Source organism: Astyanax mexicanus, chromosome 19 (genome assembly GCF_023375975.1).
Source record: "Astyanax mexicanus isolate ESR-SI-001 chromosome 19, AstMex3_surface, whole genome shotgun sequence".
NCBI classification, from domain to species: Eukaryota; Metazoa; Chordata; class Actinopteri; order Characiformes; family Acestrorhamphidae; genus Astyanax; species Astyanax mexicanus.
This window is the reverse complement of record NC_064426.1, coordinates 35,790,327-35,808,247: the sequence shown is the minus strand read 5'-3', so window position 1 is coordinate 35,808,247 and position 17,921 is coordinate 35,790,327. Positions and strand designations below refer to the sequence as shown.

Below are 17,921 nucleotides of genomic sequence, written 5' to 3'. Positions count from 1 at the left end.
TAGGAAAAAAATGTAATAGAATTGTAATGATTTAAGCTTCATTGCTCTTCAAAAGTGTGTAATTGCATTATTATGAAATTATCATTATAACAGAGGCATAAAATGTCTTAAAATGACATATTGTAACAGGCCTACATGTATGCTTCTCCTGTGTCACAGTATCACTGTATCCCTGTATAGTAATCTATCTCACTGCTTTCCTCTACGATTTTCCATGTTGCTGCATTCATTCTTTTTTTAGGAATGTCACTTTTCTGGGAGAGACATAGACTGAAGGTCTGCTATGTACTATGTTACTACTTCCCCTAAAACGGATACAACTGTTTTTCCAGCTCAGGAAAAGCCTGGATGGTTCTGGGTTCAGTGTGTTTTGTTGTTTGCATTCCAATAACTTATCTGGATGGTTGTTTTAACCTTGAGGTGTATTGTTTCCTTTCAGTTCCCTTCCCTTCAGTGTGTGTGGGTGAGGATGAGTGTCAAATTAAGACTCAGTGTGTGCTTAAAATCACATCAAATGAATCAGCTGTGACACACACACAGGTTGACAGATATGTGTTGGTTTTTACTATGATGTTAATGGAGGAACACTGAGCTGTCGAGAGAAAAGACAAAGAAAACATTGATGAAGAATTTTATAAAAGAGCAGCAAGGAAAGGCACTAACACATGTCCTGTCCCTCTCTCCTCAGGTTTGGACATCGTTCTGGATCCCCTGGGTGGTTCTGACACCAATAAGGGCTACAACCTGTTGAAGCCCATGGGAAAACTCATTAGCTATGGTGAGTTCTAGGGCTAGTGATCTGTATCAGGATATAATTCATTATATCACAATATATACTGTATTTTTCACACTATAAGGCACACCAGATTCTAAGGGCCATTAGCTTTAAAGTCAAACGAGCACTGGATGTTAATCTACACAGATTTCTCTCTTGAAAACTGTTTATTCGGGTGAGTAAAGCACTTCAGTTTATCCACAGTAAGCTTAGATTTCCAGATTTCCACTAAGGCTAGCCAGACAGAGCTACACTGAGGAACCCTGAGTGTTCCGATAACCCAGGGTGATTTTAGCTATCAGTTCAGCCCATGTAGCTTGTTTTAACATAGCAAACACACAGACTACAGTTAGACATACTCGCCTTTGAAAAGCGAAAGAGCAAACTAGCACTTAGCGCGATTAGCAGGTAATGCTAATGCTGTTCCAGCAGTGCTAGCCGGGGTTAGAAGCAAGGTACAGGCCAATAATACTCGCCTCTAAACAGCGAAATAGCTAGCGCTTAGCACGGTTAGCAGCTAATGCTAATGTTAATACTGCTCCAGTCTCGAATCTCGATGCTGGAGAACTAAACTATAATGCTGCACTTCAGTGGAGTGGCTTTTCTGCTCCTTACAACTTTGACTGGTTGAATACACACACAAGGTGCACAGAATTAAAAGGCGCACTGATGATTTTTGGGAAAATTTAAGAATTTTAAGTGCGCCGTATAGTGCGAAAAATACAGTAATAGAAGCTTTTTATAAATAAAAAGTTGATTTTTTAAGCCAATCCCAATTCTGGGATCAAACATCAAAGTACACCACTGCTGTCAAGTGACATATTGTTTTTGAAAATCAGCACTATCAATAGGGGTGGGCGATATGGCCCTAAAATAATATCACAATATTTCATGTTTTTTTTTTTTGCAATAACGATACTCCAGAATTAAAGTAAAATAAATGATACTGGACAGATATAATCTGTTTCTAGCAGATATATAATGGGAAATGGAATGGGTGATAAGGCACGATATTTTAGGGTATAATATCATTCACGATATTTAAAATTTTTGACGATATTATCATGTACGATACGATATGGCACACCCCTAACAATCGATATTGCAATACAAAATATTGCAATACTTCAATATATCAGTATTTTCTGACACCCCTACTACAGTGCAGAGGATCACCCAGTACAGAGTACAGAGAGTTCACTTCTGCCCACAGCTGTTTAAAATGGTTAGATGTGCAGCTTGAGTTGAGAATCCACTAAATTTATTGCTTTATGCTCGTGGTTAGTTAGGCACTGTCCCGCAGGCCACAAAGAGCTCCATTCAAGGGCGCACTTCACTGAAACGCCTCATTGAAAGCGACACTTTTACATTAATGTGAGGAGAATGTAGGCCTCAGCTGATTGTGTAGGATAAGCATGCATGATCAGCTCCAGCGTGCACACAAGCTCCTTGCTTTCCCCCCCGTCAGGAAAAAAAACCTCAATGCCCATGACAAGTTTACTAAACAACACAACGCCCTTCAGTCCCCATCCTGCCCTCTCCTACACACTCTTGCACTCGGCCTTCCTCCCTTTCTTTCTCTCTTGCACTCGTGCTTGTTCTCTTTCTCTTTTAAAGTGTTTCACTTCTTTCACTTTCCTTAGTAACTTTCATTTTGTCTTTTTCTCTTCTGTTTTCTATTTTTATTACTAAATAGAAAAGAAAATGTTTTATATGAGCAATACTTGATTATTTAGCTAGGATTCCTATGAAAGAACTCTATTGGAGAAATTAAACAAACAAAAAGTAACTGTGTGGAACATCATTAACCCTTTCAGACCTTGTAACCATTACATGGATATCACCTATTTTCATTGCACATAATACTTACTAATTGAGACAGGTTGTCCATTTGAATAGACCATAAAACAGCCAATAGAAAAAAACACCACTACTCAACTCAGACATATAGAGAAATATATATTTACTAATTTTATGTGATTTAGAACACTTTTTTATCATGATTAGGGATGGTCTTTAAAATAAAAAAGGTATATTAATATCAAATATAAAAAAATAAGTTATATATTTAGTTAATTGGATTTATTTTTTTAAATACAGTCTATATAAGAATATTAGAGTCTTCTTTTGCATGCATTGCAGACAGAAATCGGCATTCTTATATGTTTCTATGACTGGATCATAATTATAATGTAGAATTCCTCTTAAAAAAATAAACAATTAGGGACAACTCCTTTGCAAAATTTGAAAACTAATGTTTCTTTTACATTTATTGTTGTGACTTAAAACTGTTAAAGCAAAATAAAACCAACATATGTGAAGCCAATATAAAAACAGAAACATTATTTAGCTATTTTTTTTTTTTAAGAATAGCAAGAAGCTCATTTCAATTTCAGTTACGGAAAAGAGCAAAATGTGAAAATCATTCCCACATAAATATCTGTACAGGTTTCTGACAGAAGCAAATTTCTTTCTACTAAATTGTATATGTAAAGATATGATCAGTTGAATCAATTCAATTAACCTTTCAGATCATGCTTTTTTTTTTTTTTTTTTTTTGCATTTTTTTTTTCCCCACTTTTTCCCTCCCATTTCTCATTTGTTCACTTTCTATCTTTCTCAGCCTCTAATGCTCATGCGCTTTCTTTCCTTCTTTCTCTCTTTTCACTCCTTCTCTCTCTCTCTCTCTCTCTCTCTCTCGCCCTCTCTCTCCCTCTCGCTTCAGCTTATCAGCATCATGGCAGTTCAGTGGAACAATGGGCCCTCTATCTGCCACAGAACCCGGAATGTGTCCGAATGTAGCAGACTGGGCTAGGTCCAACTCTCGGCCCGATTCAGAGTCCGCTTTGTGTGTGTGTGTGTGTGTGTGTGTGTGTGAGCGAGGACAGGAGGCAAGAGATTTTGATGGTACTTTGAGTGGCTACAAGGCAAAAATAGGACTAAACGGAATACTGTATATGTGTGTCTATATATACGGATAATAGTAGTAGAGTCACAAAACTATAATAAAACTACTGATATTGATTGATTAATGTAATATAATGATGCTTCTTTTGGCATGCTAACAGCGAAACACTGCATATGTTCCCTTTTTTTGTGTGATTTTAAAGCCAAGAAAGCAGGTCCAATCAGAACAATCCATGATGTGGTATTGAGAAAGCAAGGATTCATCAACTATATTAATGTAAGGTTAAAAATCATCCAAATTTTGTATCTATGGGAAAATAATGTTTTATAGACAAAAAGACATGAAAGACAGAATGACAGAGGAAATCTGGGAAGGAAAAGTGGGGAGAGAGAGAGAGGGAGAGAGAGAGAAAGAGAATGCAGTGATAGACATGGGAACAGAAGTGTGAGGGGATGTGAGGACAGTGAGAAAGTGGGGGTCAAAGAGTGCAGTGTTGCAAAGTGAGAGAGCGAGAAATGGAGGGAGGAAAAGAGGCATGTAATGGGTCACTAAATGAAGAGGAATCACCAGTGGAACTGCTGAAACAATGGCTCACCAGCCGCTCAATTCAGCCCACACACACACACACACACACACAAACACAAGCTCTTATTCAGGCGTACTTGGAGAACACGCTCAGAATTTAGACGTTAAAAAATTCCCTCAGTAATACGCTCAACCACAAAACACACACAGCGCACACAGTGGCACCATTCATGGGGCTAATCTACTCCCTAAATGAAGTGCAAAAGTGACACACTTCTAGACAAAAACAAGCAACCGCACATATAAGTCATACATGCAGGTTTACACTTCGATCAGGCATAACATTATGACCACCTTCTGACATAACATTATGAGCACTCTGTAATCACAGACAGTAGTCTTTCAGTTTCCAATTTGAGTGGTTTTGAGTGAATTAGGCACAGCGGTGCTGCTGAAGTTTTTAAACACCTTAGTGTAACTGCTGGACTGTTAATAGTCCCCAGACAGCATCCTGTGGGCAGTGTCCTCTGATTACTGATAAAAGGACAAGAGGATGACCAACACAAACTGCAACCACAGATGAACTTCTCTCTCTCTAATTGGCTTCAAAGCTTCTAATCTGAAGCAGCTTGGTAGGAGTGAACAGTAAGTGAACACACTGGCTGCATCCAGAAACCTCAAAAGTTGCTGCTTTCTTTCCCTTTCCTCTCATTTGTTAATTAATTAATTCATTCATTTATTGAATTTTGTAATAGACTAAGTAGAAAGAATACAATTTTATAAAATCCTATAAGCAAATAAAAAAAGAGTTAAAAAAGAAAAGTAAAACTCATGTGATATTTAAAATATTTCATACAAATTTCGATTTTTTTTTTCCTGCAATGAGCAGGAGTTTAAACATTCACAAATAATGCACTTAAATTTATGGCTGCTGTGATTGGCTGGGCAGTCTTAGGGGTGAGCTGAAAGCAAGCATTGTGATTGGCTCAGTTCGTCAGTAGTTAACATCATATCTGAAAGAGCTCAGATGTCCCATTTTCCCCAGTTACTTTGCCTTCTCTTTACTAATTTTGCTCTTCTAATCCCCCTCCACTCCTCCACCTTAGTCCAGGCTAGGAAGGGAGCAGTATGAAGGGAGGGGAGGAGAAAAAGCACTGTTGTGTCTGATCCACTCATACTAGCACAACACACACCAACATACTAGCCCACCACCATCATGCCAATGCAGTCACTGCAGTGCTGACAATGATCCAACACCCAAGTAAGACCTTTTCTGTGAGGTCCTGACCATTTAAAGAACAGGGCGAAAGGAGGATGATAACCTACAGTGGTCATAATGCTGTGCTTCATTGGTGTATATCAGCAGTTTCCTGACCTCACTTGAGTCCTGAGTGAAAGCACTAGGTAAAAACAGACCTGCGGGTCTGATTACATATAACCAGTGTTTTTATAGTGCATAAGTGTATAAAACAAGTCCTCAATTTACTTCAAAACACCCATTACTTCTCCAAAGACAGAGAATTAGTGGTTTTCACAACACCTGCTTTCACGCCAGGAGACCCTGATTTGGTGAATGTTTTTTTATTCATATTCAAAACAGATTAATAGGGTAAATCAGCTTAGGCTGTAATCACACAGAAATAATATACTGAGGAACAACAGGTTTATGAAAGTGTTTTGCCCATGTATCCAAAGCTATGTCCAGTGAGCACCAAAATATACAGCTCTAAAAATAAAATAAGAGACCACCTTAAAATAAGGATTTTATTTTATTTTAGCCAATTAAAAACCTCTACAACCTCCTACAAGCACTGTTATCTTTTGTGTGCTTGAAGTCAGGTGCTGAGTATCTTCACTGATTGTAAAGCATCTATCTAATATCTCTTTCTCAAGCCTCTGTATTTCTGTTTATGAAGTCTTTTGCAGGTAGTAGTTTCTGACACATACACACCTGCATCCTGAAGACTGTTTCTGATTTGTCAGACAGACAGTTATTTGAGGATTTTTCCAGAATATTATTGAAGATTTTGCTGCCATCAGCAGTGGAGGACTTCCTTTGCGTACCAGTCATATTGCAATTAATGAGCTCAACACTGCATTAGTTTTTCTTAATGATATTTCACACGGTTAGTTTATAGCTATAGTCTGACCAATGTCTTTAGTTGTTTATATGAGAGGAATTCTACATTTCACTTGTGCATTCTTTCTTTGTAATAATATTCCACACAATTACCTTTTTGTAATACCAAGGTTTGATCAGTGTCTCTATAATACATTTCTTTTTAGAGAAATTTTAGAGGAATTCTGAACTGCTTTAGAAGCCTGGAATTGTAGATTTCAGTAAAGATTATGTAAAAAGATTTGTGCCTTTGCGTTTCAGTCTGCTTGTGGCCACTAAGAAATTTAACACAAAATCTTGATTTTGTTGCTTCCACAGGTGCCGCCAACATGTTGTCGGGGCAGAAGAAGAACCTGTTTGCGGTGGCTAAGACCTGGTACCAGCAGTTCTCCGTTCACACGCTCAGTCTGATCCAGGGAAATCGCTCTGTGTGTGGTTTCCATCTGGGCTACCTGGACTCTGAGACTGAACTCATCTCGGAGGCCATGACCGCAGTGCTGGACCTGTACCAGCAGGGCAAAGTCAAACCCCGCATCGACTCCACCTTCCATCTGGAACAGGTGTGTATAATAGAAACTAACTTGAGGTTATATTGCATTATTTTATTTAGATTTTTTTTATTTGTATATTATTTATGTGGTGATAAATCACAAAACGGTATGAATATAAAATGGGAATCAAAAAGACAATAAGAAATAAGTGTCTAATAGTACCGTATTTTTAGCATTATAAGGCAAACAGAATTATAAGGCTCACTATCAGTAAAAGTCTATTTTCTGGTCTATTTTCAAACATAGCCATGTTTCCCTTCTAATTCAGCAGTTTTCTCTGCTGGATGGTGAGACCTGTAAAGCTATGCTAAGTTAAGTAAACAAAACTGTAATTCTTAAAAAAAAAAAATCTTCTAAAGTGTTTCTGTTTATGTACAGTAAGCTTAGATTTCCAGATTTCTACTAAGGCTGAGTGAAGCCGGATCAGCTGCTAATGCTAATGCTGCTCCAGCAGTGCTAGCCAGGGTTAGCAGCAGGCTACAGGCCGATAATACTCACCTCTGAACGCCGAAAGAGCTAGTGCTTAGCATGGTTAGAGAATAATGCTAATACTGCTCCAGTCTCAGTGCAGAAAAACTTCAGCGGAGTGACTTTACTGCTCCTTACAACCTGACTGGTAAAATTCATACATGAGGTGCACCAGATTATAAGGCTCACTTACGATTTTTGGGAAAATTAAAGGATTTTAAGTGTGCCTATAGTGCGAGAAATAAAATTGTCGTTGAAATTGTGGAATACAGTGTGATATTGATTCAGTAGTTTAATAGAAAAAAATATTCAGTTTTTATAATTTTATTTCTTTTAAATGAGTTAGAACCGTTTTATTGCTCCATTTTTTCTTTACATTATTGTTGCATTTTTGTAAAAAAAAAAAATGTCCACCTTTTGGAATAACAACTTTGATTAGTGCTTAGAATTACATTGTAGCTGTGAATGCACCAAAGTATAAAAATATTGGCTAAAACTGAACAAAATAAAATATATGTGTTTTAAGGCTTAAAAAAAAAAAAAAAAAACAGATTTTCATGTAGTTTTTTTTTACAGGTTTTCAGTAAATTTCCCTTTTTTTACCACTAAAGAAAACAACAATTATTCAAATTCTACCACTTACCATTTATATACTTATTGAATAATTTTTGGTTGCCAAATATTCAGTGCAGTCAGTATTATAGCCATTCTATGTGTTTTTGTGGAATACTAAAGTCAAGTTTCTTGTTGACATCATTCACCATCTGTGTGTTCATACGTTTGACTGACTGACATTCAGGAACCTTTCGCTTCTCATTTATCTGTTAATTTTCATTTAATACATCCCTCTTTCACCCAGCTTTGATGAAAACGACTTTTCTCTCTGAGCTCTTACCTTTCATACTTCATCCCCCTCTCTTCCTCTCTCCTCTTTCTCCTGTTGCTATGGAGACCTCTCTTTGTTGGGTGAAGAGTGGGGGTAGATGGCGGTGAAGTTGGTTGTAATAAAGCTAGGTGATGTTTACAGACACAGACAGCTATAGCATACATTTAAAACCGATGTTTCTGATATTTGATTGGGTGTGGCACATCCAGAGATGCTGTTAGTATACAGTGCATGCATGTGATCTCATATAAATTCAAGTCAATATGATGAATCAGTGTGATTTTGATAAAATCATTTTGACTGCACTGTTGCTTGGCTACATAGTTTACTATTGATTATTGCTATTTATTTTGTATAAATTGTGTTTTCAACATTAATATATTAGCTGACACATTTAATCAGGAAGTTAATTATTTAACCAATGTTGTAAAAAAAAGTTCACTCTCTTTACAGAGCTTGGTAAAAAATATATATTTGTTTTTATTTAGAGATATAAACACTGATTCTAAGTTTAGAAGGTAGATCACCTTAGATTTTTTTATATGGATTAAATCTCATAACTAATTCTTGCTCTCTTATCCATCCCTACTATTCTATACTATTATGAATATGAACTTTTTTCTTTTGCATTATTTGAGGTTCTGAAAGCTCTGCATCTTTTTGTTATTTCAGCCACTTCTTATTTTCTGCGAATAAATGCTCTGAATGACGATATTTTTAATTGGAATTATGTGAGATGTCTTATAGTAGTTTATAGAATAAGACAACAATGTTCATTTTACTCGAACATAAACCTAAAAAAAGCAAAATCAGATAAACTGATTCAGAAACTGAAGTGGTCTCCAGAGCTGTATATACACATACACACACATCAAGCATGAAAAGCATTGAATGCTTTGATGTTGGGTTCTTTATCTCTTTAGCTCATTATAGGTCTCTCTCAATCTACTAGTCAGTGTCAGGGTCAGGCCTTTTCTGTTGCTAGGAGATGTCTCTTTGTTGCCATGGTGTTGGTTGCTAGGTGGTGTGGTGTGGGAGAGGTGGATGGTGAGATGAGATGAGAACAGAGAGAAAAGAGAGATGGACAGAAGAGGAGTAGAGACTTGCTGACGTTTTGTTTGCTCTGTAGAGCTGAAGCGATTTGCAAAATTTAGATTAAATGATTGGTATGATACTGCTGTGCCTCAGTTTATAAAGGCACAGCATTTATTGTTAGAAAACTGTACGATTGTCCATATAAACTAGTTATTTAGGAAAATAGAGCACTAAAGAAAACCTTACAAAACACTGGGCCAGTTTCCCAGACAGGGATTAAGCCTATTCTCGCCCTGCACAGCATTTGGAAAGGTAAATACAGTTTATGACTAGGCTGTCTGGAAAACTGAAAGCCTTTATCAGCCTAAGCCAAGTTTTAGTGTTAAAATTAGGACTGAACTGTATAACTGTAATATCTGTATAACTGTATACAACTGTATACATCTCTTAGCTGACAAACCCATCATGATAAAACAATATCATTTGAAATATAATCACATTTCTGGCTGTGCAATAGTATATTAATTCTTAAAAAAAATGAACATGAAATTGCATGCATTTATCAGTATTTTTGTTTTGTGATATTGTGTATTGCAATATAATATTCTTTAAAACTTTTCTAGATAATAGATTGGTACCAGACCCAAATTTTCTCCCAAATTTACAAGGACAATTACCCATCACACTCATTAGGACTCCCCCTATCACTAGTGATGCCCAACACACCAGAAGGGTGAAGACTAGCTCATGCCTCCTCCGATACATGTATAGTCAGCCACCGCTTCTTTTTGTACTGCTTCTGATGCAGCATTGCTGAGTAGCATCACAGTGCGCTCGGAGGAAAGCGCAGCAACTCTGTTTCAATACATCAGCTCACAGTTGCTTGTGCTGCAGACATCACCCTTTGGAGTGATGTGGGGAGAGAGAGGGTCATCTACCCACCCAGAGAGAGAGCAAGGCCAATCTTAGGGCTCTCTTAGGGCTCTGGCAGCTGATGACAAGCTACATGAATGGGATTCGAACCGGCAATCTCCCCTGATCATAGCGGCAGCGCCTTAGTCCGCTGGACCACTCGGAGCCCTCAATGTTTTAAAATTTGATTGTATAAAAATTGCTATATAAAGGAATCCTTACAGTGTGCCAATGTATCACCACATATTCTGTCGTAATACCTTTATCATGATAGGTATTGTATTGCCAGATTTATCGTATCACCGATACACAGTCCTAGTCTTTGGAGTGTGTGTATCTGTGTCATGTGATCCAGTATTAGATCAGCCTTACAGCTTGTTAGATATTCTTACCCCAGCAGATGGATCTTCAAGCTGCGCTCTCACTCTCTTGTACACTCTCTCTCTTTCTTTCTCTTTTTCTCATGCTTTCATGTCATTCTCTCCATGTTTCTCAACCTTTTTTTTGTTCTCTTTCTCTTTTACAGGTCGGCGACGCCATGCGCAAGATGCAGGAGAGGAACAACATCGGAAAGGTGATCCTCACCACCGAGCCCATGAAGGAGGAGCCCAAGAAGGAGGAGGCCAAGAAAGACGAGAAGGAGGACAAGAAGAAGGACGACAAGAAGAAAGACGACAAGAAGAAGGAAGACAAGAAGAAGGAGGAGGCCAAGAAGGAAGAGAAGAAGGAGGAGAAGAAGAAGGAGGAGGCCAAGAAGGAGGACAAGAAGCCGGAAGAGAAGAAAGAGGAGCCCAAGAAGGAGGAGAATTGAGGAGGGCGGCTAGGCAGAAAATTTTGTTGGCTGTGAATTGTGTTTTGTGTAGGGAGTAGGGGATACTTTTGAGTCTGTGTGTATGGGTTTGGGTGTATGTGTGTGATTGTGTGCGTGTGTTTGTTGGTGTGTGTGTGTGTGTGTATGTATGTATGTATGAGTGTGTTTGTGTTACGGGGTGGTGGGGATTACAATGTAGTCCAGCTCTCAGCTCAACCCCAGGCGATTACTCTGGCCTTAGATCAACATCTCTCACTGAAATCTGCCATCAGTTAACCAGCCTTACACACATGCTGCTTAACACTCACTAAAACACACACACACACACACAAACATTTTTACTCTCACACACACATATACACACATACATAGACAGACACACACATCATAAAACAGGGACGTACCACTCCTCCTCTATGCCACTGTATGTATCTATATGTTATGCGTTGTACTTTTTTCCGGTAGTATTCATGCCACAGCACAACAGCACGGTTCTTTGTGCTGTTACTAATCTGTGACTGCACGCCTGCCTGTCAGGTGTGCTATATCAGTATTATACTGCCACATATACCACTAAAAGTATTCTTTATGCTCAAACACCCCAATACTGTGTCACACTACTAATATCTCTAGCCTTATTTCCGTGCCAAAGCACCATATTGCTATTTGTATACCACTTATTGAATTGTTGAATCTCTGATTATCTATATATAACAGACACAAGCAGAATTGTGTTCGTTGCTCTATCTCTCTTTCTAACCACTCCTTATATCGTCTTCAGAAAGTTGTGTACTTGCTTGCTAAGGATTATGGGTAAAGGCCTGGGTTCAGCGGGAGTACTACAGTGTCCCCAGATCTGCCCCGCCCTCTTTCCTACATCCCTACCCAACCGTCTCTGGCCTGGAATGTTCATCTGTACCCACCTTTCTGTCCCTCTCTGTCTCCTTACTGATTCTCTCTCTGTACCCTCCCTCTATTTCTCATTGGACCAGACTCACTGAGTGGCAGCAGAATCACTGAGCTCACTTCATGCACACACATACACACACAGGTCCTGTGGCAATATGGAGGAGTCACTGAGGTCTCTGATTGGCTCAAAGAGGGAACAGTTATTTAGATGTAAGTAGGCACACTGACTGACTGTCGCCTAAAAAAAAAAAAAAAATGGGGACAGGCTTTGGTTGTACGTAATAAAATGCAAAAAAACTAACAAACGCACATTCCTCTAGAGGTGGGCGATACTTTTTTACGATATAAGACACAGCTCAGAAAAAAAGACCAGTTCTGTCATATTGTAAAATATTTAATGCATCTCCAAAATGGTAATTTAAAAAAAAAATTTGGACACAATGTGAACAATAAGTTTCAGTATCAAACAGTCAAAACATTAAAAAGAAATGGAGTTGACTCTCTGAACTTTTATTGGAAGTCAATGTGAAACTATAATTTTGCCACATTCTATTACTATTATTGATCCAGATTTAAAAATGTAAAAAAACAAGCACCAATGAACTTTAAATCAGTCAGTTTTTTTGAAAATATAATTTTATAATTTTATTATCCTATTAATTCGGAACTTTCAATAAAAAATCAATCTAAAAAGATACTTTTCAAATGCATTTTGCAGCATTACATTTGGTGCATTTCTCATAATATAAAAAAAAATCACCAGATTCAACTTATGACAAAAAAAGTGACAGAAATCAAAAATACAGATACAAGGGTTACTGAACATCGAGGTATTGCCCACTTCTACATTCCAAATGACTTTCTCTTGTTTACAGCACTATGCAGTTGTGGACCAGCAAAAACATGCAGAGACTGTTACAAAACGGTAAGAGCATGCTGTCAGCTAACAAACCTAATATTATGGTCTGGAGGAGAGCTGTGCGTCTGAGGAACACTAGAAAAAGGCAGCAGCAGATTATCCAGAAGCCAACGACACGTCATTCTGCACTGTAGCGCCCATACACATACTGGCTTCAGCTGTCAGGACAAAACAAAAGATGATCCTTCACCATTATTAAAACACAGCAGCCTTCCAGGATTTTAACAAACCCTGCTGCCAAGCCGAACCAATTACGGCAAACATCTCCCTCCGCACAAAGACACACACACACTCACATTCACATACACACATTCTCAGGTTATTGTATTAGAGGTAGGACGCTGAAACAGTCGGCGTTTGAGATAAATGTGAATGCAGTTTCATTCCAGAGGCCTCCTCCAGGATTCCACACGATCCGGAGCGTTCTGCTCTGATGCCTGATGCTCTGACCGCTGGCCTTAAACTCTCGCTAACTCGCTTCACATTAGCCTGTTTTTCACATAACTGCCTTTTTTTTTTAGTCTCTAGTCTGTCTTTCTCTGGCTCTCTGCCTCTCTCTACGGCTCTGTTTTACCGTCACTGGTTGGCATAGCAACAGGCGGTTGGCCAGTAAGAGATGACAGTCAGGTTGCCCCTCCTGCCCTCCCCCTACACACACACACATGCGTGCACTCTCATATACACATGTACGTACTATACATCTGTATATGTATGCATGTTATGTAGCATATATAACATCCACAGTATATATGCTTGTTTGGTACAGCAGCAGGTGAAAGTGGCCCAAATCTGAATGCAGTTAATCACCAAATCTGATGTTTGTTATTTATTCTTTTTAATGTGACTCATATCTAAAATTTGTCTGAACAGATTACTTTTCGTACATGACCCTTGTGTACAAAAGAGCTGTGCTTCACATGAAGTTTCGGTTTCATTTTCATCACCAGAATTGCAGAAGCTGTGAAGATGAGTTTAATCTGGCAGGCTGATTTTTGTTTTTAAGAATTTGCTCAAGCCAGCTGTGAAAAGGGTGCGTTTTTCAGCCACGCCCACTTCGTGTTCAGACATTTGAATGTCTATCAGATTATAACACCATATATGGAAGTGGCCCAAATTGGAATTGAAAATATCATACATCTGAGACAAATCTGTGACAAATTTGTGTTACATATGACTTAAAACATCGTATGTTGGTCACTTTTTCCTGTTGTATGAACTTAGCCCCAGTTTTCTCCTCTTTTATTCTGTTCATCAGTTCTACAGCTCTAGTCAGATGTTCAATCTAAGGTCCTGAGGCGTTTGCAGATTTCCACTTTCTTCCAATTACTTCCATTTAATTCCGTTTAATTCCATTAGTGTCTTTGTTGCTCCATTCAGACAGACTGCTGTGTCAGACTCCAGTGTCAGAACCCTTCCCCCTCCCTCCTCTGAGACCTGTCAGTCAAACCCACTGACTCCTCCCTCCTCCTCTCTCAGCCCATTCATTCCAGTGTGTAGTGTAGTGTTCTGCTGCCTCGACTGGAGATATGGATGCATAACCCCTTGCCTGCCCTGCTGTGCTACAACCTGTCAATCAAACCAGCTGACTCCTCCCTCCTCTTCTCTTAGCCCATTCATTCCTGTAGTTTGTAGTGTCCTGCTGGTAACTGCTCTCCCTCTCTGATCTGAGAACTGTCAGTCAAACCCACTGACTCCTCCCTCAGCCCATTCATTCCTGTGGTGTGTTGTGTTCTGCTGCCTCTACTGGAGATATAGAGACACTGCAGTGGTTTCTATATTTTCAGTATTCAAGATTCTCTCCAGTGGATCTGGGTTCATGTTCGTTTTGATTAGTTTTGTTTGTTTGAGTTGAATGAACTGTCCTCTATGTATGTGTGTGTCTGTATGTATTGAAAGAATGAAGGAATCCAATCTGGTATGTGTTGTATGTTTGTGTGTATGAATGTGTGAGGGTGTGTATGTGTATGTATGTGTGTCCTCAGGTCAGTTGTCAGATTTAGATAAAATATGTTTTTTCTGTCTCTACCTCCCTTATGCTATGAGATAGAATGCCCCATTCCTTTCATTACTTTTTATCCTGTTATATATCTCTCTCTCACCGTCTCACTCTCTCTCTCTTTACCTTTCTCTCTGTCTCTGATGAATGACCTGTGTCGGTTTGGTATTATTTGCACTCTGCTTGTGGATCTTAATGCACTTATAGGGATGGCAGTCCCACTCCCAGTCCACCGTTCCTCAGGAGTCTCCCTCCAGCTTTCACTCACAGCCGCTCACTGCTAGCGTACACATGTACTATAAACAAAATTACACACATACATACACACTTACACACACTTCCTCTAGCTTTCTCTCGCTGCCTTGCACACAGTTACATGCATGTATATTCATACACGTTTCATTTAACACAGAGGGCACTGGCAGGCACATGTGCGTGTATATGTAAATATATTATGCACAGTCACTGACCCTGTTACCACAGTCAATCATCTCGACTACAGTCTTTACATCTCTCAGATACACACACACACACACACACACACAGAAATAATTGCACATCGAACATCAAAAAAAAAAAATTAAATAAAAAAAAAAAAAAAAGAGAACCAGCTCTTCCTCTCATACATGGTTGAGGCAACCCAGAATCCACCAGGAAGGGAGTGGCACTGCCATCCTTTTCTAAAGAGTGACAGTGTTCTGACTCAAGACCTGGAACTGGATTCTCATCTAAGGTTCAGTTTCGGATCTGAAATTTTTTGTTTCTTTTTTTTTTTTTTTTTTTTTTTAAGGTTCTGGTTCTTTTGTTGTGTTCCTCTGGTTCCTTTTCCAGTCCTGTTTTCTTGTGATGAATGTTGCATCAGAGCACCAACCCAAACCAGTAACCCCTCCCAAACCTTCCCTTCCCGAGCAACCTTACAGTGAAGGGTGTCCGTCCTCATGACCTTACCTTTTCACAATCTGCATTAATTTCTTTTTACAGATGGTTCTGTTTTGTTGTTCTTGTCGTTGCTGTGTTGTAAGCCTACTCTTCTGTTTGAGGGCTTCAGTTTGAAATGCTTCTGCTGCAGATTATCTATAGTATTATTCTGTTCTGTTCAAAATGTGAGGAGTGATGTCATATGATGTTGGTCCTAATGAAGTGTGCCAAACTCTGTCTGAGGCTCAAGCCTTTTCACTTCAGCTATGCTTTTTACAACTTATTACAACTTTAAAAGGGTTCCTTCTCTAATGGAAAAGAATAACGTGCACAAGATGTACAAGATGTATGAGATAACAACATATAGTCTTCTTATATGGTTACTTTTAAAGATGACCAGCAGGGGGAGTGGTTAAACAAACAAACAAACAACAAAAAAAATAAAAAATGAGAGAAGCCCTGAGACAGATGCCGTTGTACCTGTCGTGTGTGGTTGACCGTGCCCCCTTAAATTTTATTGGTGCTTAACGATTGTTTCTGGCTTCTTCTCTAACGTTTCCGATCTGATCCAATCCATGCAAAACCATGTCTAGTTCTCACTGTGCCGATTAACGTTAACGAACACCGGAATACCTCCGCATGCATGAACGTACAGTATACGCCTACACACGCTCTGCACACCAGCTCTGTTCTCGAAGGGCTGATGTCGCGTCGCACCCAGTCTCGTCTCGTCGCGTCTCGTGACGTTTTCCCGCCCAATCTGAGGCCAGAACAGTGTAATCATGTTTACACCACCACCGCAAGTGTGTACGTCGGACAACTAGGCACTAGACACTGCCTGTTCAGACATCATCGCTTCACAGTGCATCTCCATCTCCAACGCCACCATAATATAGACCCCATTACTGCGATACAGCAGGCTGAACAATTTGATGTTAAGTTGTGTGCTGTGAATATATTTGCGCGCTACCGGAAAAAGAAAGAACGACGTTTTTCGCTAAGCTTATTTTTCGTAGTAAATTTTCTCCCGTAGTCTAAGATGTTTAACAGGGTCTTGTTCCATCGTGAGTAACTGCACTGTTGACTGCATCGCTTGGCCTGAACCTTCTCATCCTGGAACTGGCATCATATTTTTTTAAAGATTTCGTCCCAACTCTACTGTCGTCTGCTGACGCATTTCAGCGCTGCGATGTTTTAGAGTTCCAGAGCTCTTTTCCGGTTCTAGGACTTGCTCCAGTTGTATGACATCAGAGCTGTAGATTCCACGTATTCCCTCTGCTTCATCTTCTCCTTCGTTTTTGTCTGGCTGTGCCGTGGTTAAAAAAAAAAAAACAAGAATGGAAAAAATTATCTGTCATTACGGAGTTGACGTCGGAAATCATGCCGAACCCGATCCCAGCATTATTAACATCTAGGCTACAAGTGCATGCATTCAGTGGCATGAGGTTTATACATTAGCACACATTAGCTCGTTTTTTTGCATCTCCTACGCTTCCCCCCCTAACACCACCACCACCACCACCTTCTTCACATGGAAGCCTGTGCAGTGCTGAGATGAGCTCAGATGCAGGTGCGAGCGTCTCTCGTGGATATGGGATGGAACGACGTGGCTGACGGCCAGAAGAGCCGCAACAAGGTTCAGCTGGAGCCCGAAAGCTTCCTTCGCCTCCTCCTGCTCTTCGTTCCACAGCCCCAATGTCTTTCCCAGAACAGGAAACTCCCTGCAGGTTTTCAGAGCAAGAGCGCGTTATGTTACTCAAGCGGCTTGAACTGGCTTAAGAGTAGCCTTTCCATTCGTTCATCAGATACGAAACAGCATATCCGTGCCAGCAAACACTGACGATGTAATGGTGTTGGATAAAACAGTATATTAAACTGATAATCCTTAAGAGCGTCATCAGGATCAGTTTACAGATCGTTTTTAATGCAAAACATGGAAATGTATGGAACACATGGCACATGGTTGGATGATAAAGTTTGTCGGATACTTATATATCCACTATGTATTGCAGAAGTAATCTGAAGTGTTAATATCGTTTAATATCAGGGGTTCAATCAGGCAGGGGTCAGTCAGTGTTCAATGAGGAGCACCTTCAGTATCAGCCTGTGTGCTCTAGTTATCTCCATCCATTTGCCTCTATCCTATTCTTCATATTGACCCTTATCAGAGGCTCCGTCATGTGGTCATT

At 39.4% G+C, this 17,921-nt stretch overlaps 1 protein-coding gene across 1 annotated transcript in view; it reads left to right on the top strand.

Moving 5' to 3' along the window:
* Nucleotides 1-17,070, top strand: part of vat1 (vesicle amine transport 1) — a 49,369-nt gene extending 32,299 nt beyond the window's left edge. Inside the window, exons 4-6 of the mRNA XM_022665050.2 lie at nucleotides 689-778; nucleotides 6,646-6,887; nucleotides 10,706-17,070. Coding sequence (XP_022520771.2) covers nucleotides 689-778; nucleotides 6,646-6,887; nucleotides 10,706-10,990 — 617 coding nt within the window. The 3' untranslated portion in view covers nucleotides 10,991-17,070. The remainder of the gene's footprint in view (nucleotides 1-688; nucleotides 779-6,645; nucleotides 6,888-10,705) is intronic.
* The last annotated feature ends 851 nt before the right edge of the window (nucleotides 17,071-17,921 follow it).